General features: G+C 44.3%; 2 protein-coding genes across 2 annotated transcripts in view; both read right to left on the reverse strand.

The window, feature by feature from the left end:
• ccn5 (cellular communication network factor 5) overlaps positions 1-5010 on the reverse strand; it is a 29768-nt gene extending 24758 nt beyond the window's left edge. Inside the window, exons 1-3 of the mRNA XM_075475811.1 lie at positions 4948-5010; positions 3740-3956; positions 3007-3255 (exon numbers count right to left, since the gene is read on the reverse strand). Of these exons, the coding sequence (XP_075331926.1) occupies positions 3007-3255; positions 3740-3956; positions 4948-5010 (529 nt within the window). The remainder of the gene's footprint in view (positions 1-3006; positions 3256-3739; positions 3957-4947) is intronic.
• A 17853-nt stretch (positions 5011-22863) lies between these two features.
• Positions 22864-26353, reverse strand: LOC142390425 (uncharacterized). The gene is made up of 2 exons (XM_075475840.1): positions 25021-26353; positions 22864-24956 (listed from the first exon to the last, which is right to left on the reverse strand). The coding sequence occupies exons 1-2, from the start codon at positions 26351-26353 to the stop codon at positions 22864-22866; spliced, it is 3426 nt and encodes a 1141-aa protein (XP_075331955.1).
• Positions 26354-27009: the final 656 nt, after the last annotated feature.

A 27009-nucleotide genomic window follows, 5' to 3' on the forward strand; every position in this document is an offset into this window, starting at 1 on the left:
CCCGAGATACTTGAACTCCTCCACTTGGGGAAGGATCTCATTCCCGACCCGGAGAGGGCATTCCACCCTTTTCCGGCCGAGGACCATGGTCTCAGATTTGGAGGTGCTGATTCTCATCCCAGCCGCTTCATTGTGTCATTCCTGTATGATTCCGTTTCCTAAATCTGTGTATCACAGGGATATGTCTATCTTTTGGTTGCTTTTAGAACACAAAAATGCATACAATACCTTGAATCATAGCTAAAATACTTTAACTTAAACATGTAATACTACCAATGTTCCCTCTAATTTTTCATGTGTCACACAAGCTCCCTGAGCACACTGAGGACCACTGTGAGCAACATCAGATGTGCACGCTGTGGCCACACACCAGTATCACACCTGTTCAAAACCTGGGATCATAGCAAGTTACATGGCTTATTAAAAGAATCAAATCAGAACAGCAATTTTCATTAGTTTACTTTTAATACAAGTGAGCTGGCCCACTTAAAATTAAAAAGACAAGAATCTTGTTGTTCATGAGATGTGTAGTATGTTATACGTGAGAGTGTTATATGTGAGAGTCATGCTTGCAGCCTGCATGCAGCCTGCATGTTTTGCAGAGTAGACCTTTCTCACTCGAAAAAGAAAAAATTTTACCCAGTTTCACCGCTTGTTCTTCTATTTGCACATACTCAGACAGCCATTCCATCCTAAAAGAACCGCATTTCTTTTTTACTTTGGCTTGGTAAAGGGATGTGTCACTGGCACGCACTGCCCGTTCGTTTTCCGCTGCACTGTTGTTAGCTAGCTAACCTGCACGGCGCGTATGGGCAGGGCACATATGCAAGCACTATCAATGCTATGATTGGCTGCATAGCGTAAGTAAACCGTATCATATCATTGGCTGAACACCTGTCACTCACTGCGTTATATTGAAAAATGGTACAGAAAAACACATTATTGGTCTAATTAATTAGATTAGATTAGATTAGATTAGGTCTAGTATTAGATATTAATTAATACGTTTATGGTGAATTTTATTTTATGCGCTGCATAGATTTTCTTGTATGCTGAGACTGTGCGCAATTGCGCAGGCGCGCAGCTTAGAGGGAACATTGAATACTACCCTCTGATACATTGCATAGGATGACTCAAGAGGCAGCAGATATTCTAGGATATTACGTAATGTTTAACTGTCACACATCTGTGATTTTTATAAAACTAGGACAGATGGTGTCTTGTACATAAATATGATTCAGTTTAAACCATGTGGGTTATATTTGGACATTGGGAGTTTTCTTGTGTCCAAACACACCTTGGTTTAATGCCAACATCCTCAAGTAAAATCTTCCAGAAATTATTTCTGCCCTATAGTACATTTTTTTAAATTGTGTGTGTGTGTGTGTGTGTGTGTGTGCACGTGTGAACATTCTCTTTATATCTCTCCATCCACTTCTCCTTACCTCTCCAAAACTGAGCTTTTGAACACCTTGGCTCTAAATTCAAAACATCTTGATTCTGAATGAAATCCCTCACCACTGTGATTAATTTCCAGTATAGACAAGTATGACTTGTCTAGTTGTATTTCACTCACAAAAATTTCCATGTGTAATCCAATGCTCTGGATTTTTGTCCACATGAAAATCTAAAACAAATTTCTCTCCCAGTGCTAATAGTTAGAGGTCACAACAATCAGCTGATTTTCAAGCATGATGTTGCATTGTTTGTATTTGAGAACAAAATGTTCCTGTGCTGTTCCCATAAAGTAATTTGACTCAGACAGTATTTAGAAGTCCAGATGTTTTCAGACTGGCTTCATTTCCCAAACACCAGTCACATGCGATTCTCACTCACACACCCCTCTTTTAACAGGGCAACATAATCCCTAATTGGGTTCATATGTTTAACTGTCTCTTAACTGTGGATTTTGTTATGAAACAACAAACATGGTAACTGTAAAAAAATGTTTTGACTACGAAAATGTGGCTTATATTTGGACTTTTCCTTTGACCAGACACACCCAAGGTTTAATGCAAAAACGCTCCAGTAAAAACTTCCAGACATGACCACTGGTGAAAGAGCTCATAAAAGTGATTGAAGCATTACTTTACATATGAAATAACTGATCATCAGTGAGAATCAACTGAAGCTGAGAAATTCAGTCAAACTGCACATAAAGATACATCTGGCTCTAGCATCCAGACACTGGAAACAATTTTGTACATTCCCAGCCCCGATGTCAGGATAAGATTCTAAAGGATTTTTTTTTCTCAGTGTCTCAATGTCTTACCTGCAGTCGACAGCAATCAGAGTGCTTTCAGTTTGGAAAATCAGGGAGGAATTCTGACGGGATCTAAGTTAAAAATTTCTCAGAAGAAACTAACAGAAGGTAGCAGAAGAGCAAATCTAAAACAACTCAAACCTCAAAAATGTAATGGTGGTTTGAGTGAAAGCTATATAAAGTAAATTTTACACTGTGTTATTTTTGTATCAGACCGTTGCTTACTGTCACTATAATTTCTGCTGAATAACTTCTATGTTTCTACATTGCATTGCATGCATGGTAGCTGGTCAACATATCCTGCTGCTGATAAGCTAAATCAGTCAAGAGTTGAGTCAGACTTGTTGAATACTGTAGCTTACTGCAGGGATATTTTTTTAGAAAATCAAAAGAAAGTATTTGTGCTCTTCTGGCCTTTTCATTTACTTTTAAATACCTCTTAGACTGGTGGACCTTTGAGTCACAGCTGATCAGCAGTAGGATATGCAACATAATAGGTCCATGAGACAAAGCCCTATGCTAACTCTATGAATGAGAATGTCCAAACTTATCATATCATCATAGAGGAGTCGGACATACTTAAATCAATAAATCAATTCCCTTCTTTGGCTTGTATACTGGGACAAGGACAGCAGTAATATACATGGATAGTTGTAATAAATCCATTCGAAAACATACATATACTTCTTTACTAGAGGATGTGTGATGATGAACTCATGCACCCATTTGAATGTTATGCTTACCTGTGATGGCATCCTGAATGACCATGTTATCAAGGTTTTCACACACCCATTCCCTGCAGCACTTCCCTGGTAGACGGATGTGTTGTGGGTTGGGACAGTCTAGAGTGGGAAGCCGAACATTCATGGGACAAGCCGACACACAGCTCACACCACCACCTCTGCAATGGCAGAAAGCATTACAGGAGGGCTGGAATGACTGGCCCTCTTGGTAAGTGATGCCATTAACTTCACAGCCCAGATCATTCTGACCTGTAAGAGAAACAGCAAAGACAATCCGTCTTTGCTCAATCACACCAGTATCTTAGGTGTGGTAAACTTAATAAGGAAATGAAAGGATGAAAATGAATGGGAACAAGGCAGAGGAAGGTGACAGAGATTGGTGAGGACGCAAGCCGCTGTTCCTGCCAGTAGTTGGGCAGCTTTTTGGGAAAACAGGCCTCTCCTCTGGAAAACTGAGGGGTCTGTTTTGCAATATATAAATACATTCTATCACTCTCAAAGAGCAGTCATTATAGGAAATGTATCAACATCCGCATTTGAAATAGAAGTTAAAATGTTTTGGGTTTCAAAGACTGCTGTTCATCAGGTCTGAACGCCTGGCTGCACAGACTATACATTAACTGTCTGCGTGTCCCACTCATGCAAACAGGCTGTAGGTCTATCAACCCTTCCCACTGTGTGTTACCCACACAAACATGGGCCAAATTGTTTGCTTGTTAGAGGAGGCACTCACTGACACACTCCCCAGGGTCCCCAGGGAAGCTGGCGGTGTAGTCACACTCCAGTCCTTTCTGGCTGTCGCAGGGCAACATCTCAGTGCAGGGCTCTCCTTGTTGCCGAGCACACACCTGGCAACAACTGCAGCCATCCAGCATCAGTTGGACCCCGGTGGGACACTTAGTGGCAGGATCAGGGCAGAAGCAAGGTCTGTCACACAACTGACAGAGCACCTGAAGGAACAACAGATAGGTATAAGTTAGCTCAATAGAGCAAAACCTACAAGAATGTCAGACTTTTCATATTAAAAATATCAATGTATTACCACCACAAAATAATTATCATTATCGTTTTATGATTATACTCAATTCTACATTTTTGAATATGAGAGTGGAAACTCTATGTCGCTCTCAGAAACCGTGTCAGTATCCAACGCAGTAAGGCCAAATCACTGGCTACAATCTCATGAATGTGATGGAGCCAAGTTGCAGACAAAATTTGGACAAGCCCAGTCACTTTTAACCTTTTAAGAAAAAGACATCAATTCTCCTTAGTGCCTGGCAGCGTGAAAATACACCTACCCTTAATGAACTTTGAAGCACAAGGCGACATGGCTATAATAATAACAACAGTCGATGTGTTGCATCTTCTGAATCTTACTATATTTGGGACTGAAGAATCAAATAACAAGAACAAGCATGAATTCCAATTGCTAGACATTTAAAAAAAAAAAAAAAAGATAAAATTTGCTTTTTGCTTGTCTTATATGGTTGTAAATTGATCTTATTGAGGTTTTGCATGTTGATCAGACAAAACAAGCAATTTGTATATATATGTATATATTGTATGTATTAAAAACTTAATGACTCATTAGTGGTGAAAATAATCAGCAGTTATTAAAAAAAAACGTATCTAATAATTCACACAGAGTTGTCTATCACTATTTTTTTTGTCATGATTTTTGTTCACACTTCTCTAATCTTTTTTCAAATCAGGATAGTAATCACAGGCAGATACTATTATTTTTCCAAGCAAACATAAATTGACACATTCAGTGAAATAACTGATTTTTTCATCAACTCTCTGTCTATGTGATTTTCATCCATTATCTTGTAACAGTAAAGTTAGAAAAATCACAGGAAATCATTGTCATTGTTTGAACTTGTACATCTTTCACACACACTTAAGAATGAACTACCATAAACAAGCAGGAGTAGGCCTCACCTGTGTAGCCAAACACAGCAGTCCAACCAAAGCAATCACACAATCACAAAGTAATCGGTCCATGGGTGCTTGTTTTGTTGATGGAGCTCAGTCTGTCCCTAACCTGGGCGATGGTATGGTGAGACTAGTGTATCTGTTTGCTAACTGCTCATTTTTGTGCCTGCTGACATTTATAAAGTCTGAACTCTGATGTCACGGGCTGACTACAGTGTAAACAGCCACTGGACCAGCATCAGAAATGTTTCACATTCCTCCTCCCTGCTGCCCATTTCCACTTCCAAACACACATGCACACCTCCACCCCCTCTTTTTCCTCTCCACCCTCTTTCCAGTCTTGTGGCACTCATGAGTTTGCACAGCTTACCATGAGCTAAGGGAAGAATAATATATTAGCCAAGCTGTCTTTAGGTTTAAATAACATCCAGGGCTTTTGTAGTGACAGTTCTGGTTTAAGAAGATGTTATCTTACTGAGGTTTTCATAAGCTGCTGGTCAGTCATTCACATGTAGTGGCTTATCTTTTGAAAGCACAAATAAAGAACAGTAATATGAACCTTTACTTTCAAAGCACACAAATACTTGTAAAACCCAATTATACTGGGACCAGACTTCCTCTGGCCAGACCATAGAATGTCTGATCGTTGGCATGAGCTTGAGTCATCATGGTTTTTCCTCCATTGTAAGAAAGGCTTACTTCTGAACAGAAGTCAAATAGGAACTAGACAGGCTTTAAGCAGACTGCCGCTTCATTCATATCTTGTTACAGCAGATGTGTTTGAAAAAAACTCACTCAGCTCAGAATATATGCAGTCATTTGAAAACACAAATTCAACACTCTTTCATTTCCAAGTATGTATGTGTCAGAACATAATTAAAACGTGTGATTGGTTATGTATTGCATGTTGTACTCCCTTCTGTTTTTATTAATTACTTAGCTTTTGATTTTACCTGAGTTGCATGTAGTGTCTTTTTTACATGCTGACCTTGAACGGTACACAGACTTGCAAGCAACGGACTTCATTAACGATGAGCCACAGGTGGTGGCAACTGGATTTTACACCCTTTTTATTCGGGAGGCTGCAGTGAAGCAAAAGGTTAAAGGATCGGGAGGATCAGAGATCGAGAGAGAATGGCAGGATGCCGGACAGGCCGAGATGCTGGAAAGGCTGAGATGCTGGAAAGGCCGGGGTCGCCAAGGACTGAGGACCTGGGCTGCCGGCGGGCAGGTATAGCCTAGTTTCCACTGTCAGTAGAGTTCGGGTCACTTCGTATCGGTTCGTATCGGGTCGCTTTGGGGTCAGCTTTGCGTTCCCACCGTACAAAGGAGACCCTCAGGGGTGGGCAGAGTGCGTGCCGAAGCGTAAATAGCATCCATAATTTGAACCACCTCCAAGCTTCTTCAGCTTAATGCAACACTGGCTCGCGGTCCGGTTGAAACCACTCTGCCATTTTTGCGGCAATCAGCTGGAAAACTTCAAAACGGGGCTTATGAGACACCGCCGTCGGAGGCAGTCATGTCCTTGGCGACTCTAGCCGGGCAGTGCCGGCAACGCAGGGGACGCCAACGGCAGAGGACCCAAGCTACGAGCAGGCAGGCAGGAGACATCATCACCAAAAGAGGACACCCACACCTGAAGCGCAAGCATGTCCCGTCGGGAAAGCACCAGAGTATCGAATCGAAGGGAAGCGCCATGGGATTGTTGAGGGGTGTTGTTGCGACGCACCCCTCTTGGAGCTAAGTACCCTTTTTTAATTGTTTTAACTGAAGTGGATTTTAACGGATCTCAGACCCAGAGGATTCTCTTCCGGTTTTAACTTTAGTATTGACGCCAGGTGTCTCTTTTGGGCTGTCTTTATGTTTCGGTGTGACTGAGGCGTGCTTTATCGCTCTCGGAAATTGGAGGTCTGTGCTCGCCCCAGCTAAAGAGCGAGACTATCCAGAAGCTGTGAGGCCCTCAGGGAGACTTTGGGCTGGGATTACTTTATGTTTATAAATCTTGTGTAGCCTACACTGCTTAGACTCCTGGTTTCGGCTCTGTTCAACCCTGTTTTTTAGAACCTGTGCTTTTAAAGGAGACATATTTTACCTATTTAAACAAGTTAGAATTGGTCTATGGGCTATACAAAACATGTTCATGAAGTTCTTTGCACAAAATCACTCTAACATAAAGAGATTTCACCAGCTCTATTCTTGCCAGTTTCAGTCTCTCCCAAATTGAGCTGTTTAAAGGGCTCTGTCACTTTTATGCAAATAAGCTGTTGCTGGCCACGCCCCGCCCCACTCATGAGAAGCCTCCGGCTGCGTGTACTGTTTACCCTTTTGTTTTGAGGGTCCAAAAGGTACATATATGTACCTTTTTTTCTACATGCTGGGGTACAATAGACAGTCTGTGTTAGGCTACTTCAGTATAAGGGTACAAAACTATACCTTCAGAGGGTACTGCCCCAGTGACAAGCCATCGTACCCCTAAAGGTACAATTCTGTACTTTATTTTCTGAGAGTGTATTTTTAAACTGTTTTGTGTCCTACACTTAATAAAAAAAAAATTAAAAAATTAAAAAGTTGAGAAACGTAAAATGTCAAGGCAACATGATGCAAGAGATTTTTGAGTTTTCTCAACTTTTTCCAGCTGTTGTTGACTTAACTAAAGACTCTAGCATGGTTGCCGCGATGGCTCTCGTGAGCTGTGTTGATGACGTTACGGTTTCGTGCCGGCCATTTACAGTGGCGCGAGTCGATGCGCCAGTAGTTGCAATTTTCTCCGTCACAGAGGTGTCGCTGCTACATGAAGCTTACCTTTAACTACTCTACAATGACAAAAGTGGAGAAGAAAACAATGACACTGCAGCACTGTTATCAATAGGCGCATTCCCACTGTAGGAACCTTTGGCAGTTCCTATAACCTTTTCAGGAACGGGGCCGTTTTTTCCCACATTCGGACATACAGGAACTAGGAACCACGGCCCTCAGTTCCTATAACCATGTGGCGGAATCACCATGCGGTTACGGGGAGGGAGATCAACTGACAACGCCACCTGGGGGAGTTTCACCCTCCAGGAAATGAATGTGGAAAGTAACACACAATAACAGACACACAGGTTCCAAATAAATCCCGTAGGGCCAGAGACAGTAGGTATATAAAAATGACAATTTATTAAAGGAAAACAAAGAAAAGGGAAAATAACCTAATGATGTACCAAAACCTATAAGAAAACTTAGTTAAAAGTAGTACTAAGTAGCAAAACTAAATAAATGCAAACAGAGCTGGAGCTTACCGGGCGGCAGGGGAAAACCAAATGAAAAAGTCCACAAAGAAAACACCCGTGCCACTGCACTCACACTTCCACACTCACACGGTGAGAAAACCACCACCAGGACGGGACTGGCGGAGGCCCACAGCACCTGTTCAACAAATCAAACAAAAGTTAAACAAACATTCCTAGAAATACATGACGTCACATAACACACTGATATAAAAAAATTATTGAACTCAACAGTTGCGACAGAGTATCAAAACGTCATTGATATTGTTCTGATGGAGAACCGTGACAATGTCACACTGTGCGAGTCGGAAATGATAAGAAATTATGTGTGGAAAAAGAAACGAAGACCAAAACAGCAGTGCGTCGGAGCACTGGGAGGTGGCAAGACACCGTCCAGTTGAAAGGCGAGGACTTTGCTCCACAGACTGCGGACGGATTGAAATGCTGAGCCCCGTGTGTTACTTCATTGGAAATCCAGGTGGAGCACCCAGGAAAGGCTTCTGGTAACGCTCCTGTGCAAAATAGAGATCATAAATTCAATGAACCCATGCACAATGGAGGACTGACAAAAGTACTTTACCTGAATGAGGGAGGCTCTACACACAGACACGCCAACAATCAATGGCGGAGACGGAAGTGCAGCCAGAGAGGCGCACTCCCATATACATAGGTGCAGGCACCTGCGCCACCCCTTAAAGGTGCCATGGCATGAAAATAAATGTAGGCTTTTATATATTTTTATAGGCTTTAATGGTCCCCTAATACTGTATCTGAGTTTTTTTCCCCAAAATTCTGCCTTGGTGCAGAATTAAAGCCAGTCCCAAAAATGAGCCTTAGGATCCTCAGAATGAGCTGTTTAGGGTCTGCAGCTTTAAATGCAAATTAGGAGGAGAAAGGCGGGGCAAAGATGCTAGCGACTAAAACTAGCAAAACCTGTTGAAATGCTTACTTTGACAATATGACGAACTAGTTAGTGAACAACTTTCGTAACACAGTCAAACATCAAGCAAGTGCTACACAAGACACAGCAAGACGACAAAAAAGGCGTGCGTGAAGGGGAAAGCAGGAGTGAGGATTTTGACATTCTCATCTGATTGCTCTGGTTTGGAAAGATGCACGTAGCGCTAGTCATTTCAATCAGGGGAAAGGCAGATATCGTGCGCGCCATAACACCAACAGCAGGACGGCTATCAAAACAACAAAACTCGCATTACAGTAAATGAGGTGTCCACTCGCATACCTCATGCTATTTACCGTTACATTAGCGACAGTGACTGAGCTATTAGCTGCAGAGCTAACGACACAGACAGACTGACCGTTTTGACTCTGGAACCATGAATGAATCATTATCCTGATGAAATGCACTGAATTTGCGGATTCATTGTTCTTCAGGAAGCTTGAAGTAGGGGGTTTTGGTCTAAAATGAGCGAGCTAACCATCTCATGGGCATGCAAACACCTCCAACAGTCCAGTTGGCAGAGATAAGAGCTTGCTAACATGACACACACATACCTGATGCTATCACCTGCATAGCTAACGATACAAACACTTTCTTGTGGTAACAAGCTATGTAACTATACTGTACATACAGGAAAGCAACACAATTATAGAGCGTTAAATTACTTACTTGTTCGAGGTCTATAGTTGGGCCAAAGAGAGTTGGTACTGATCCAGGGTTAATTTTCAGACGTTCGGCATGGCCAGCTCGGTATTGGCCCAAGTTCTGGAAACATTCGTCGGTGAAATGATTGGCGCACACATACACAAATCTCTTAGGTTCTGTCGTCACTTTCCCAGAAAAAACAAAATCTGTCCACTGGCTCTTTAGAGGTTCTGATGCAGGAGCTCTAAACAGATTTTTTACATCCATTGTACATCCATGTACAGAGCAATGAGCTGGCCAAAGAGCTGTGGGGGGGCAAGGCGGTTTTGGCATAGCCATATATGGGCTCTGGGGGGAAATAACCTCGACGTCACATGAGGCGCTACGTCACATGAGGCAGCTTTCCCGATCAGGCCACCTGCATGGTCACATTACCAAAGGCGGAGAATAATTTCCAGTGCATGGTTTAGGTCTATTGTCATTTTTAGCCACTGGGGGACCGCAGGCAGGCTAGGGGAACTCATATAAATGTTAAACAACCTTAAAAAGTGAAAATTTCATGCCATGGCTCCTTTAAGAGTAAAAAAAATAACCTTTGTATAATCAACTAAGATGAATGAGTGATGAGTGAATGATATAGTGACCAAAACTACCAGGGTTAACCCAAATCTACATTACCTACCGGCAATATGCTATGTGAGCTAGCTAACCACGATTGTTATGCTATATGCTATATATGCTATATCGCTATGGTATGCTATATCGCTATGCTATATTACAAAGTTAAAAGTTAAATCGTAGAGACAGATTCACCCGCTTCCCATCTGCATAAACAAGCACATATTAACAGTTTTAACAGTTTACTTACAGTGTACGATTTGCCGAAGGAGACGTTTCGTTGTTGCTTTCCAACTTCCAACTTCGAATGACGCTGTAACAAAGAATGGTCCGTCTAGAGCAGGGGTGCCCAAATACTTCCCAATGGAGGGCCAAAATTGAACGTGAGGGGAGGGCCGAGGGCCAAAATGATAATTTTGCAGTACATTAAGTTAAAGGGATAATCCGGAGTAAAATGTACTTTAGATCAATTTACGGGATGATTGGGAGTACATACGTTGAGTTGACATCAAAATCATGTCATTCGGATGTGTTTTGAGAATTTCGATTTGATCGTTTTTAGCCAAAAGTCGTTAGCCTGGAAGTGACGGGGGCATATCATATCGCCGCTACAAAACGCTATTTTTATACCTCTTCTACAGCTCCAAACAACATAACACTTACGTGGTAGTGAGTAGAGGGTCTCTAAAGCCAAACCGAAGTGTCCCGAGGTCTTCATGTGGTCGGATATAGAGTCCAGAATTAATTTAATCAAGCCAGTACCTTTCTTCTCTGCTGCTGAATCAGAGCCTCTTCCGTCAACAGGAGGCTACCTCACGCGAGACATCACGTCACGTGAGTCCGTAGGAGTTGATTGCCGAGTGTGGAGTAAAGCCTGATTCTTACTCGGCGCAACCTCGCTTTGACCCATTCTTACTAGCTGGTCGCAAATGGCGCAAACGGTCACGTGACCCAAAATTCCGCCACGCCCCCCGTCGCAAGCTAAAAAATCCTCGCGCGTCGCAAGGGCGCGCACACAACTTTTTTTCTGACTTTGCGCAAGCTCAACCGGAAACAGCTGACCAAGAGAAAGGAAACATGAACACTGCAGGGACCGCGGTGACCGAGAGGGTGCGCCTCTACAAACATCTGTACGACACGTCTATGAAGTTACACTGGGACAACGTTGTCCCAAAGGACAACGTTTGACAACGTTTGACAACGTTTGACAAAGTTCGTCTTGTTGCAAAGGACGAACATTCCACCTTCTCTTCTGTTTTTGCCGCAGCCGCTTAGCTCTGAGATACATATACTGTTCTACACCCAGAGTAAATTCATTCCGCATCAGATGTGCCAGCCTCTGCTGACGTGACACCACAGGTGGCATTGTGTATGCTTTCTTCGTATGCTTTTCTTCGTCCGGTTCTTCAGCTTGTTTCCTCAACAGTGACGCCCGCTGGTCTGGAGAGAACTGCAAATGTGACGCATACTCGGCGCAACTGCACTTATGAGCTGAAGGAACTGTGAAGGGGCTGGCGCTTTCGATGACGTCATTAATGGTTCTCGAGCCAGAACAGTTGCGCGGTTGCGCCGGGTAAGAATCAGGCTTAACACACTCTGGAAATTCACAATTTCGTTGCCGTTTTTTTTACAAACATAGTCCAGTATTTCTTTCGAAAGTGAAATGAAGTTGTATGCAACAGCAAAGCCTAGCTTACTAACAGGTTGGAATTTTGAAATGTCATGTGACGTGATGTCTCGCATGAGGTAGCCTCCTGTTGACAGAGAATTTCTTTTTTTCTCATTTTTTTTAACTTGGATGTACAATACCTTGGACTAAAGAGCACCCAAACCCAAGAAGCCTACAAACAATTGGGATAAGAGCACGCCATATTCTACAAACTCAAACTAACATTACTTTGTTAGGGGTTGAAATCAAAACTAATTGGTTAGGGCTAAAATGCTTTCTTCTTACAATGCCACTTTCACCTCATTAGAAACCATATTGCTGGTTATCTTGGTGACATATCGAAACGGCGACAAGTTGTGTCTACTGTCTGTCACTCCCCAATTAGGTTTATGGACTAACATTACTTGCTTGGGTAACCGTTACATCCTGGACGGATCGCAAGTCCATCACAGGGCCACACAGAGACAAACAACCATGCACTCTAACACTCACATCTATGGCCAGTTTAGAATCAGCAATAACCTAACACATGTTTTTGGACTGGGGAGGAAGCTGGAGTACTCTAAAAGAGAGGTTATATTCTATATTCTTTGAGCGTAATTATAGGTCGACACTGCCTGTATGAACAAGTGACCTGTGAAGTTGTTTTTGGAAGGAGGTGTAAAGGAAAGTTCATTCTTATATACATTGTATTGAGTATTACTGTGTGATACTGTGTATAACCTGCAAATGACCTCATTGCAGGATACCACCCTGTCCTGTTTTCTTTTAATTCCTGTTTTACAACAGTGGACTTGTTAGAATAGATAGAGATCTAGATAGCTGCACTGTAAGGGGGACAGGGATGAAGCTGGGTTTTACGACACAGATCTGGGTAACTTCAACTATAGTTGGGGGAGGAAAGGTAGAAGAAAGATACAAAGATACCCAATGAGTGATGATGTGACAATGGGCAATATAAATTAAGTGTCTTTGCCTCAATGGTCAGAACAACTCTGTATTTTGTACTGTGCTGTTCTCTCTTGCAAGATATCATTATAAATGCCTTTTATCTCCCCAGAAGAAAATAACTGACTCTGTGCCTTACTAAAATTTCCACCACAGAGGACAGTCTTGTTTTATTCTACAGTTAATCTGCAACTGATACCCTGATTGTTTGTGGAAAGTGATCACAGTCACTTGTTAACTTTCTTCTTTTTTTGTGAAAATTTGTTTTCTTCTCCTTGGATTTTCTACACTTGGATCTCAGCAAACCCAGACAACATTCCAGTCTGCCAGTCTGTGGGTCTGTGTGGTGCCAACTGGCTATGACTGATATAAGTGTGACACTAATAATACTCAAATCTTCTTCCAAGACAAAATTTGACACACTCCTTAAACTGCGGTGCAACTACGAGTACACCTGGCATTTGCTGTCTGAGGTTTTGACACCACAAGGACTCTGCCATTGTCTCCAGGTTTCCTCTTAACTGCATTATGTGGATTATGCATGACTGCTGGTAGTCACAAACAGAGACGAGCATGCAAGTTGCAGTTTACTCATGATATTGACTGTACTGAGTTATACTACGTCATTCTTCCAGTAAAGCTATAATCATTGCCTATTCTCCAGAAAACAATTTGCCCCACTGTTCTGTCTGCTGTCCGTCCATCTTTCTACAACTTTCTCCGATATTCTCTTTTTTCTCATCAGGTCTGCACTAGAGATAATATTTTCTGTCATTGATACTGACTTTGAAATCAAATAGCATAGCTAAATAACCTCTGGAGGGATGTGAAAGCTGAATTAACTTTTTGTCACCCAGGATATTTGTAGAAATCAAGACTGACCTGACACTGCAACAACTTATTCATAAAATCTTAATTGAAAAGAAAAAGGCACGTTGAAGTGGTTTAAATGCTTAAACAGATAAAATATTTTTTAAATTTCAAGACATTTGGTAAACTGCAGATGAAATAACACAGGTGCACAGCTACAGTATTATATGATGTTACATACAACTTTTTATATACAGTCTAAATATATCTAAAATAAAAAAACTGAGACATGGTTTAATTCTGCCTTGCCCTTCTGCTAGACTAAATACAGCAATTACCAAAATTCCACACACTAAAAGTCTGAAAATGTCCTAGGACAGAAGTGAATACCACAAAATGCAAACCATAACAACAAAAAGGAATTTTGATGTATGATTTGATATGATGATATAATTAATGTGTCAAGACGTGGACCAGATGTGAGATGGTAGTGGAAGACACATACACATGCACTGCATGGACTCTTCCAACATGGATTTCTCACACTGCTGCCAAAATGTTATCCCAAATAATTACACCTAGATTCCAGGCATTCCAGTTGGATGTGTGAAAGAGCCACAGTGTTGCCACAGGAACAGAGCAGGCAATAAGGACATCATTGTGACCAAAGGTCATCTCCTGACGTATACAGGGCCGAGGTCACTGCTGTGTCAACACCTCCTCCAGACACCCATTCACACCCATTCATTTTGAATGATCTCCTCCTTTCTTCCTCGATAGTTACATGGATTTTTCTATCCATCCACCCATCCGTCCTTCCAAACCAGACATCCCTCTCCCCAGCGACACTATCCAGCTTGTTCTGGGGGATCCTGAGGCATTCCTCAGAAGGGTATGAGGGTTATATCATCAGAAAGGATATATGAAGTAAGTACATGGAATTTATTTCCAGATGCATATATGACTGCTGTTGGATGGATTTCCTTGAATGTTTTTGCAGACTTTCATGATCCCGAGATGATGAATCCTAATGATGAGTAATAATTACTGAAGAACCAAGCATCTTCATGGTGGATGGATGATCCTAACTTTTCCTCCTGTCTTATCAAGGGATAGACATAAAACTTGAAAGAAATTATCTGCTGAAGTATTGTCAAGTTTACTAGAAAACTACAAATTCCAACATGATACTCACCAAATTAATAACTTCTCATCTGAATCAGCCATACTTTGTATAAATCTATGGACATATTACAGTCATCATTTTAAAAAATTTAAGCCTTGAAAAACAAATGCTGCCTCATACAAAAGTTAGCAACCTTGTTAGTATGATGGCACGATGATGTTCATATTTAGCTCAAAGCACTGTACTGCTTGCCCCCTCTCAGACCTTCAAATTCACCTATTCCTAAACACATAAACCTGACTTTCTATCTTATTGCCTCTGGATCTGGTCACTTTTTGGGCCGACCCTTGGTTCAGAGAGTGTGATTGGAGCAACATAGAGTCAAAATATCCTCCTGAATTTGTTGACACACCTAAACCAACAGCACATCCATTTCTAGCTTCAGTTACTATTAATAAATCAGAACAAATAAATATGGAACAAGGCCTCCATTCATTGGGACAACTACTTCCTAGCATAGTACACAGTGTGAACACTTGAGCTGAGATTGTTTCCAACTTAAGGCAGGGGAAAATTGGACGAGTTGGTCACTTTTTTTTCATATCAGCTCCCACTGGCAAAATTTAAAACATACTTAAATGCTCTTATAAACACAAAAATAAATCTTATGAAACAATATTGAGGAGCTGTTGCACGAATGTGCAATTTAATATATAATTATATTATTTTGCACATTCATGGCTGATTAGGTTTCTGGAAATCTTGAAAAAATCATCACAGACCTGATTCCTTGTATATTATTGGCAAAAGTAAATATTCTAATACATTTCCAATAACAACTCCAATAATGGGGTGGTTGTAGCTCCGGAGGAAGAGCAGTCGCCCACCAATTGGAAGGTCAGTGGTTTGACTCCAGCCACATGTCAAAGTGTCTTTGGGCAAGACACTGAACCCCAGGTTGCCTACTGATGCATCCATCGGTGTGTGAATGGATAGGAAGCATGTAGTTATGCACAGACTAAAATGTGCTGTATGAGTATGGGTGAATAAGGCATGTAGTGTTAGTAGTGCTTTGAGTGGTCAGTTAGACTAGAAAAGCGCTATACATCCATTTATCATTTAATGTTTTGAATAGGGAGAGTCAAATTTTACAAAGACCACAAATGTTTGATAAACAGTATTCGATATGCCACAGCTCTCCAGAGATGCACTTATAAATTAAATGGTTAGCTGATAGCATGGCATAAAGCTGCAGTTGCCAAAGTGTGGGAGAGTCAGAATGTACTTGCTTTTCTTGTGATACTTTTGAAACACTCTGATAGAAAGCATTATAACTTTTCACAATGTTTGGCGCCAAATTCTGGTAAAGACTTTTACTATTTACTTAATTTGATGGAGTTGTTTAAAAGCTTCAGGCAGAAATAACCTTTTTTTATTTGAAATTAATTTGTAAATGGTCTGCACTTATGTAGGGCCTTTGAACTTTTTCTGCATTGAATAAAATGCTTCTAAATGTGCTCTCATTCACCTAAACATTCACAATGTTTGGCACCAAATTCTGGTAAAGACTTTTATTGTTTACTTAACCCCTTAACGTTTTTATGTCCCGCCTACGGGACATTGCATACTTCAGGGCAAATCTGGGGTTTTCCTCAGCCCCCCTTTATATGTACCTACATATGTTATATACCGTTGGAAAGCTAAGGGTCTTGCAATTCCAATGATGTATGGCAATCCAAGATACAATCAGATCTGTGGACACAATAAACACTTATGGAAAACCAGTCGCAAATACAAAAAAGTGTCAAAGTCACCTATAAAGCCTCACAGTATTCTAAGAAAAGATACAACTCCAACAAAAACGGTCCTGATACGTTGGCAAGGGTCCAGTAAATGTGCTCAAGTAAAATAGATAGTCTACAACAAGTCTTTCGCCCACAAAGACACAAAGTCTGCGGCAGCAAACTTTCAGAATTTCCATCAGAAGCATATTTTTCCGCATATTCTTGATCATAACTTCAGTTAGCATGCATGTATTAGCCCCAACGTGATACCGAAACAGCTCTGGTCTTTTAACTTTTGAATGACATCTTACTTGTTCCAATAGATGATTCCTGTCTGCTGGGAAACAATAGTCAATTACTCACTGACACGTCAAAAGTATCTGCCCCTACTCTTATGTGTGCGGCTTGAACCAGTTTCGGTGGATTTTACTTTGAAGTGGCGCATTGAATAGCTAATGAAATTCTGAAAAAAAATCGGTTGAGGGGTGGTCTCTTCTTCCATATATGGAAAATGTAACGCGTAAAAAGCGTCACAGGGAAGTAGTCTAGCTTTTTGAGTTGCAAATTACGTATCGTCGTGCGTAATTTCAAATTCTGCAGTTTATTTGTTTATTTTTCTACAATATGGCTAAACGGACCTAAAAACAAAATACAAAAAACAGTAAGGAGGAAGCCGCGGAGGTTTGTTTACACCGGGACAGTGATACATCTGACGTCAGACGGGGACAGTAATAATGACTGGACGAAGCATCTGAAGAGGGAAACTTGCTGTCGACAAGTGAGTATTATTTATATTTCATTGTTATTTTACTTCATATTATTATAGTTATAGATAGATGGATAGAGAGATACTTTATAGTTAGATACTTTATTGTTCCCGAAGGAAATTGTGGGCTCAGCGTTATCACTCAGCAGCATTCTCATCAATAAAGCAAACATCGAAAAAGAGCTAGAAGTAGTGTCAATTATTATATACACAGCTCAGTCTTTCTTGTATTCTAAAACACATTTCTTTGTTTTTTTCTTTGTTTTACATAACAGAACGTCTGAAGATAATTCAGAGGAGGGGGTCCCACATGCTACTTTCTCTAAAAACATAGTGGAACAAAACAAAATTTTAGAGGAGCCCAATCCCCCCTCTGGAAAAGGTAAAAAGCACGTGGTCGAGGGAGAACGGGGGATGGGGGTGGGGGGTGGCTCTGCCTTTTGAAATGTAATAATTTGTGTGCAGGACATATTTTGATATAATTTTTCCTTTTTTGTTTTTCCAAGGTACATGGGGGGAGTTGACCTATCAGATGGCATGATAAGATACTTCAAGGTCTTGCACAAAACACAGAAGTAGACTTTCTTCTACCACTTCATGGACATTGCTTTTGTGAATGCATCTTGCACAAAGAACATGACAGAAGCAGAGGTGAGGTTCCTTTGCACCACAAGGCATTCAGGGAGACCTAAGCCTTGGAGTTGGCAGAGACGGGATCTACCACCTCAGTTGAGCCTGGACCATTTCTTGCCATCACAAACCCGTGCACTTTATTGATGCCATGTGTAAATAACAAGAAATAACTGTTGCATAACCTCACACCTGTGAGGCTTCATGCCAAGCTTCATGCCAATTGCATGAAGCTTTAGTTCAGCTTCATGCAATTGGCTGTTGGCTATTATGTAACGTCCTAGCAGGGATTGTTGCAGTTCTCTGGCTCACCTTGAAGAAACTGAAATTATCTCCTTGTTTATTTGTTTTTTATGACAAGTGATTACCCCTCCTCCTTGCACCAGCTCAGCTCTTTTTGTTGCTGCTGCTGCTTTTCTCCATCTGTCAGCAGCAGGGTCGTTAGTGCGATGGGCCACACCTGGGCCTTATAAAAAGGCTTTTTACAACACTCTGGGCCCAATGTGCTCTACCCCTTGGAATAGCTGCCTCAATTGCAGTCTGGTGGCTCTCTTCTTGCTGTCACCTAGACAGACAGCACCTCAGCAGCATGAGCTTGTCCTGTAGTTTTTCTTTTTTTTTTCTCAATGTCTCAAAAAATTCAGTGTTAAAAAAAAAATCAATTTCTAAAAAAAAATCAATGTAAAAAAATTCAGTGGAAAAAGAACCAGACTCAACATCTGGGTAACCAGGGAGAAGCAATCGACACTTAGACGTGCAATACAATGTTGTAGTGTGGTTTGCTAGAATCAGAATTTTATATGAAAACTATGGTGATAACAGAAAAACAAAATATAGTAAAAGATGGTATAAACGCAAAAAAGTATTAATTTGATCAGTAATCACTGAAGCTTTAAAATCTGCAGAATATTAAACCCTCCTAAACTTCTTGCATCCTCCCTAAAACTCGTGTTACAGCCTGGCTCACTGGCTGCAACATGGAGGAAGACAGACACGAGGTGGTGCCAGATATGTGTTTGTAACGACTCAGTTAGAAACTGAGGCTGATTTTATATGAAACACATGTGAACCTGATGGTTTCTCATTGTTAGAATTGGCTTTGTTCTTAGACATTATAAATGAAATAGTCTCTGTACTCTGTACTTTTCCATGCAGGAATGGGAAGACAAAACAATTGTGAAAGCCTGGGAAAGCAAGGGCAGATTCACACACACACATTGTTTGGCTGATCCAGAGAATATGATGAAGCATGTTGAACCTACTCATGTCCAATCATACTCGGCCGAGTGTGAGTCCAACCTATGAGGCTATAAATGCAAATGATACCCGGAAATCGACGCTCAGTCTGACGGATTTCCTGCGGGAGCTCTGTTCCACTGAGCCCAGCGCTGATATGCTTTGACATGTGACCACCAATAAACACTTTATTTTACTTGAGATTCCTCCGGCTTGTTCTTGAGCTGCCAGTGAAAGAATCGATCTAACAAATGGTGCCGTGTACCCGGATGGCAGATTCTAAGGACGGTCCGAGGGAGGACTGCTGGAGGTGATCGAGGGGGACCCTTTTTTCAGACAATTTGAGGCCCGAACATCAGGTGAGCAGAAAACCTCTTGAATAAATATGTGAAATTTCTGCACATTGCTCAAGCTAAATTAATTTGTCTGAATTAAGATGTCCTCTGATCATTAAAAATCCTAGTATGAATTTACTGTCTGTTGGTCTCATTGAATTCAATTCAAAAATACTTTATTTATCCCAGAGGGAAATTAAATGTTGATGTAGCTCAATTAAATCAAGGAGTTATTATAGATGCTGATGGCTGTGGGCAGGAAAGATTTCCTGTAGCGGTCAGTTTTGCATCCAAACTGAAGAAGCCTTTGACTGAAGAGACTCTGTTTTCCGATAACAGTCTCATTGAGAGGATGTTCAGGGTTGTCCATAATTCTCTTGATTTTATGCAAAATCCTTCTTTGCATTATTGTCTCCAGAGGTTCCACAGCCGTCCCCAGAACAGAACCAGCCTTCTTTATCAGGTTGTTGAGTCTTTTTAGGTCCCTATGCTGATATGTAAAGTATAAACACATAGTCTCACATTCAGGGAAAGTAAATAAGTGTCCAGATAGGTTAATTCGAACAAATAAAAGACAAAATAAATTAATTTTATAAATGATTATCCCATGGGGGGAATTGTCTTCTAAATTGAGAGGTTTCCGTACGCGAGAGCTCCGCGGGACGAAGGGTCTAAATGTCCCACGTGGGGTGGGTGACTAATTGAAATAAATTTGAGAGATTTCCGTGGGCGGAAGGTTTTCTCCCCCTGACAGGTGTTAGGACGGATTGAAAACTTCCGGGCGCGAAGAGTCATTAATCCCCATGTGTGGTGGGTCGGCTAAAGATTTCGGCACAAGGACACAGGGAAAGAGTATTTTATTTTTTTATTTTTTTTCCTTGAAACTGTGGGGGCGGGTTCCTGCTTGATTGATATTTTACTGCTCATATCACGCAGATCTCAAGTGGTTTCTGTTTCAAAATGGGGGCATTGGTATAGATAAAAAGGGGGAACAGTATTTAGTGTGTGACCCAGAGTGTTGAAATAAAACGAATGAGTGGAGTGGGTGAACCCCCAGCGATCAAGCGCACAGAACAGAGGTTCAGCGTAAAAGTTTCTTGACCGGCTCCAGAATTCGGGCATTGCGCCATTTCATCCACTCTGAAGGACACGTGTATAGCGTTTGAATGTGTCACAGAAATTGATCAACGACTGGAAAAAATGTAAACCCAGCTCATTAGAGTTGGTATTAGTTAACACCTTGAATAGATGGCAGAAAATGGTCCCGAGGTAAGAAGAAAAACAAGGGACAGATATATTTGTTAATTGGACTGGAGAAGTGCAGAAAACAAGGATTGTGCGAGTTTGCTACACTGAAGCTGAGTGTGTCTGTTCAAAATGTTTTCAAAACAAGCGAGGGAGTAAGGATCAGGCAACTGCATAATACAGAAGGAAGAAGTTTATGATATATTTGATTCCAAAGTTCATTGACAGAAATTAATATATTTTTTTTCATCATCAACGCACTAATAAGAGACCTATAAGAGAAAAAGGAAAAAAATCAACAGAGTTGGAGGCTTGACCTGAGGCCTGAGGTTTCTAACTAAAGATCAGAGGTCCGTTTCACGAAGCAGGTTTAGTGAAAACTCTGAGTTGATTAACCCTGAAATGAGGGAAACCCTGAGTTTTCCGTTTCACAACTCAACCCCGAGAAAGAGGGGTAACTATAGCCTGTTTCACAAAGAGAGGTAACGTGAGTTACGAATGTAACTACGGATCTGTGAGACCGAGGGATGACCGTCACTACGGTCTTAAAAAGGAATGATCACCTTCGTTCTGCCTATCACCGAAACCATATGTCAAAAACGTCACGCCCGTGACCTCCGGAAGCAGAACGACCTGCGTTAACAAATAGCAGGGATTGCTCCCGGTTCAGTCTCCTACCTTGAGCGCCTCAGGCTGTTCTGAGCGACAAAAGATAGTGACGGTCATCCCTCGGTCTCACAGATCCGTAGTTACATTCGTAACTCACGATCTGTTTCGACCTCACTCTGACCGTCACTACGGTCTTAAAAAGGGATGACAAATACCAAAATGGTCGCGAAGGACATAAAAGCTAATTATTAAAACCTCGCTCGGTCACGGACATGAGGGCGGCGTCGCCGACCGAAGCTGGGCGAGTTACATCCACCCTATAAAACCTAGTAAAAGTGCATGGCGTAGACCATGAGGCCGCTGCACAGATATCGTCTGCTGGTACTCCCCTGAGGGCAGCCCAGGACGTTGCCATACTTCTGGTAGAATGAGCTCTCATACCAGGAGGGGCTTGCATCCCCCGTGCCTTATAGGCATGGGAAATAACCTCTACTAGCCAATGGGACAGCCTTTGCTTTGAAAGAGGCAACCCCCTTTTTGCTGCCCCATAGCAGACAAACAGTTGGGAGTGTGCTCTCCTCAGTGGCTGTGTAAGGGCCAGATAAGCCCTCAAGGATCTCACTGGGCACAAGGTGAGTAACTTCTCCTGCTCTGCCTGTGAGGCAGAGGCAGGCTGAAACTGATCCACCTCCAGAACATGGTTGATGGACTGCCTGTTAATAACCTTTGGTAAAAAGGCTGGATTTGGCCACAGTGACACACCAGTGCCGCCTTCCCTCCATCTGAGGCAGTCGTCACTGACAGAGAGGGCACACAGTTCCCCGACTCGTCTTGCTGAGCAGAGAGCCAGAAGGAAAGCAGTCTTGAGAGACAAAGAGCGTGGATCGGAATCCGAAATGGGCTCGTACGGAGCCTCCGTGAGTGAAGTTAAAACCATCGGAAGGTCCCAGCCTGGAGCCCGTAGGGTACGAACTGGACGTAACTGGCGCGCCCCTTTTAAGAACTGGCCAACCAAAGGATGCCTTCCGAGAGGCCCGTTGTTCGCCCCCTGGTGGAAAGCGGAAATGGCTGAAGCATAGACTTTCACCGTACTAACCGCCTTGCCTTGATCCAGTTGGGACTGCAAGAAGCGTAACACATGAGGCACAGGGCAAGTTGCTGCTGGCTCAATATCCATACTACGGCACCAGTCAGAAAAAATTCTCCATCTGAGCGCATAACTGGCTCGAGTAGATGGGCCCTGACGTTGTTGAGTGTCTCCTGTACAGACTCACCTAAGCGATCAGCGACCGGCTCTGCAACGGCCAAACCCAAAGGCGCAGGGCGGCTGGGTTCGGATGCCAGACCTTACCGTCTGCTTGTGACAGCAGATCTGCTCTGCTTGGCAACCGCCATGGCTGACCCTGCAGTAACTGGAGCAGGTCCGAGAACCAGGGTCTCGCTGGCCAACGTGGGGCAACCAGCAGGACTGTGTGTTGGCCCTCCTTGATCCTCTGTAGAACCTGAGGGATGAGAGGGAGTGGAGGAAAAGCGTACAGTAAGCCTATTGGCCACTCTTTCGATAGAGCATCCAGGCCCAAACTGCCCCCCTGCCCCCTGAGGGAGTACCACTCCGGGCAGTGGGTCGTTTCTGCTGACGCAAACAGGTCCACTTGCGCAACCCTGTACCGCATCCAGATCTGGTTGACCACATCTGTGTGCAGTCTCCATTCTCCCGGGAGTGGACCAGTCCTGGAGAGCATGTCGGCCGCGCCGTTCTCCACGCCCGGGACGTGCACAGCCCTCAGTGACGCCAGTCGTGGCCATGCCCATGTTAGGAGCTCCTCCGCCACTTGGAGGCATTTCTGGGACTTTGTCCCCCCCTGGTGGTTGACGTGATACACCGCAGAGGTGTTGTCCGATCTCACCAGAACATGGCTGTGCTGCAATGTTGGCAGGAACCGCTGTAGCGCAAGGTGAATGGCCTTCAGTTCGAGAACATTGATATGTTCCGACGTCCATGGAGGTTGCCAAATGCCCCACACTGAACGTCCTTCCCAGACAGCCCCCCAGCCCGTTAGGGATGCATCTGTCGAGATGACCTGTCTCCTGTGAGGATGACCCCCCAGGGGGACGCCACTGAGCAGGAACTCCCTGCTCCTCCAAGGACGCAGGGCTCGGATGCAAGCCCGAGAAACACGCAGCCTGACCTTCCTGTCGTCTCTCGGGTGGAGTCGGAACGCATTGAACCAGCATTGGAAGGGACGTGACCTCAGCAGGCCAAGAGGAACCACGACGGCTGCCGCAGCCATCAAGCCCAGCAACCTTTGGACTCTGTGGGCGGTAACTAGTCCGCCGAGCCGAAAGCACTTCAGGGCCTCTATTAGGCTGTCTACTCTCCGGCCAGTGAGAGACGCTTTCATGTGGGCTGAATCTAGGAGGATACCCAGGAATTCTGCCTGTTGGCGGGGCCGCAAATTGGATTTCTTCCAATTTACCACGAAGCCCAGGAACTGGATGTGGGCCAGCAGTGTCTCCGTGTCGCGCACCACTTGCTCTTGAGAATGGGCGCAAACGAGCCAATCGTCTAAGTACGGTAGTATCTTCAAACCCTGTGCCTGGAGGGGGGCTAGTGCAGCGGACACCACACGACTGAAAACTCTTGGGGCCAGGGAGAGGCCGAAAGGAAGGACCTGAAACTGGAACGCCCTGCCTCGAAAGGCGAAACGGAGGTATGGCCTGTGTTCTGGGCAGATTGGGACATGAAAATATGCGTCCTTCAGGTCCAGAGACGTAAACCACTCCCCCTGCTGGATTGATCGTATTACCACTGCGGTGTGAACCATTTTGAATGGCAGCACCTTGAGGTATTGATTTAGGGGCCTGAGGTCGAGGACAGGCCGATGACCGCCGTCCTTTTTGGGCACAATAAAATATTTGGAATAAAACCCAGCTCGCTGTGCGCTGGGTGGTACCTCCGAGATAGCCCCTTTTAAAAGTAGTTCTCGAACCTCGTTGTCGAGTACGGACTTTAAAATTGGGTCTCTTACAGCTGTTATTCTGACCCCTGAAAAAACTGGGGGCCGCCGTCGAAATTGTAGCCGGTACCCGTGGGCAACCATTGTCACGACCCAAGGGTCTGGCACAATCCCCTCCCAGGAGATCCGAGACAGCTGGGAAGGGCATCCGACGGGCAGCCCCTGACTGCTACGCCGGGCCACCGCCCCGGCCTGTGTTTCTGCCCCTGTTTGGTTTTGCTCCCCGCCTCCCCCTGAACTGGGGATGTGGGGCTGGCCCCTGGGTAACTGCCTGAAAGCGCTGGCCCTGAGCGATACTAGCCTGAGGAGGCCGGCCGGGCTGCCGTTGCCTGAACCTACCCCCTGCTGCTCTGTAGACGCCGGGAGCTGCTTTAACGCCTACCCGTTGGACAGCCTCCCTTGATGCTGCGGCACGTTCGGCACGGTCCAGCACCTCCTGGGATCCTGGATGAAAAACACACCCAGGTGCCACAGGGAGGTTAATCAGCTCTGCTTTAATAGCCTCTGGCAGACAGGTTTGCGCAAGCCACACCTGACGACGGCACAACACTGCCGAGGCCATCGAGTCTCCTACATCCCGTGTGAGCTGGGAGTGAGCAGATAGCGCAGCCTCCACCAGGGCCATGGCATCTCCGTCTGCCGGGTCTAGCGTCTTACGCAGAGCCGCCAGCGTCATAGCAAGGGCATTGCCCATACGGGCTGCTCGTGCCGAAGCGTTAAAAGACCTACTGACCAGGCGGTCTGTCTTTGCACACTCCTTACGCGGGCAACGTGGATTAGGGGATGCCCGCGCAGGCCCAAGTGACGTCCAAGAGGCAACTGACGCCTCCACTGGTGGCATGTCTCCCAGCCCTGTTTCAGCAGGGTGTACAGCCATTGCCAACTGACGGCAGCCTGGGTTAAACTGGGGCCGCTGCAAGGTCTTACCCCAAGCGGTCCTCAGCATCTTGGTGTAGTCCTCCGCCACGGGAATAGAAGGTGGGGGGCTAGCGTGAGATACACCCTCCCAAACACCCCCATAAGGGGCTGGGTCTGGTGTGGGGGGCTGAAGGCCTAGAATTTTAGAGGCACACAATACCCTTGACAGCAGATGGCTTACCGGTATCTCCCCCACGACTGTGGGCTCACCTCTAGAGCCAGTGTGTAGTTCACCACCACGGCTGCCTCCACCTGTGGCGTCAGAGGTCTGTGACGCGTGGAGGGACAGCACGTCTGTATCGGCCCAGTCCTCCTCCTCACCATGGCTCTCAGGCCTGCGTAAGGGGGGACCCTCCTGGCCCGGCGGTAGGGATGGCGGTAGGGATGGCGGGCCTTGATGGCCTTCTAGCCTGTCCATCCTCCTTGATAGCCCCTGAAGAGCTGAGAGGATATGGGCTAACCCCGCACTGCCGCCCTCTGCTGCCTCAGCTGGAACAGGGCGCTTCGCAGCTCTGGAGGCCCCTTCCTGGTCAGACCTATGGGGGGACTCACGCTGCCGGTCCCTTGAGCATTTGCGCGTACGCTTATGCCCATGTTTTCGGGCCGACCGATGGGGTGAGCGTCGCCCTTCCGCCCTGCCTTCATGCATGTGACCAGACACCAGGTTGGCACGGCGAAGTCGTTCCCCCCTAAGCAGGTCAACTGCTGCACTGCAGGGGTTGTCCACGTCCTCCAACACGTGGGCGGCCCCAAGGCAAGTAGGGCACTCCCTGTGCCCGTCTGCGGTGCTCATCGCAACCATGCAGACTCTGCAGTGGTGCGAGGCCATTATGGCGAGTTGCAGGAAAAAAGCTGGTGGCCGGCAACAGCGCGCAAACGCACCTAACCGGCACACACTCAACCCAACGGCTGCGAACAGCGGCTATAGGGTGCTGTTTGATAAACCACTTAATTAATTAATTAATTTATTTATTTATGTCACCACTGAAACGGTAAACAATAATCAGTAAGCACCAATCTGTACTTACCTGAACAACACTCATTTATTTATAACAATAATCCTTACCTTATCTGGCTACTTACCTGAAAAATTCCAGTGGCCAAAGTAACACACAGAACAAACAAATATGCAGGTGCAGAACTGAGTGTTTTTTTTTTTTAAACAACAAAAAATGCCCAAATGCACTTGCTTACCCGCGACAGTGCACGCATTCACCTACTGGCTTACTACAACCAGTTACAACAGCGGTAGAGTAATGTGAAACTTAAACAACACACTACCTTAGAAAACAATATGCTACCGGCAATACAAAATATATGCAAGTGTAGCGCTAGGGTGGCCCGTACGTATGCAAACGCGTTAAGAAGGCTCACTTAGTGGTAACCAACAGCACTTAATAATCTTCCTCTGGCGGCCCGCACCAGTGCGCGAACGCACCTAGCAGGCGCACACTAACCCCACGGCTGCGAACAGCGGTATAGGGC

Source organism: Odontesthes bonariensis, chromosome 10 (assembly GCF_027942865.1).
Source record: "Odontesthes bonariensis isolate fOdoBon6 chromosome 10, fOdoBon6.hap1, whole genome shotgun sequence".
NCBI lineage: Eukaryota > Metazoa > Chordata > Actinopteri > Atheriniformes > Atherinopsidae > Odontesthes > Odontesthes bonariensis.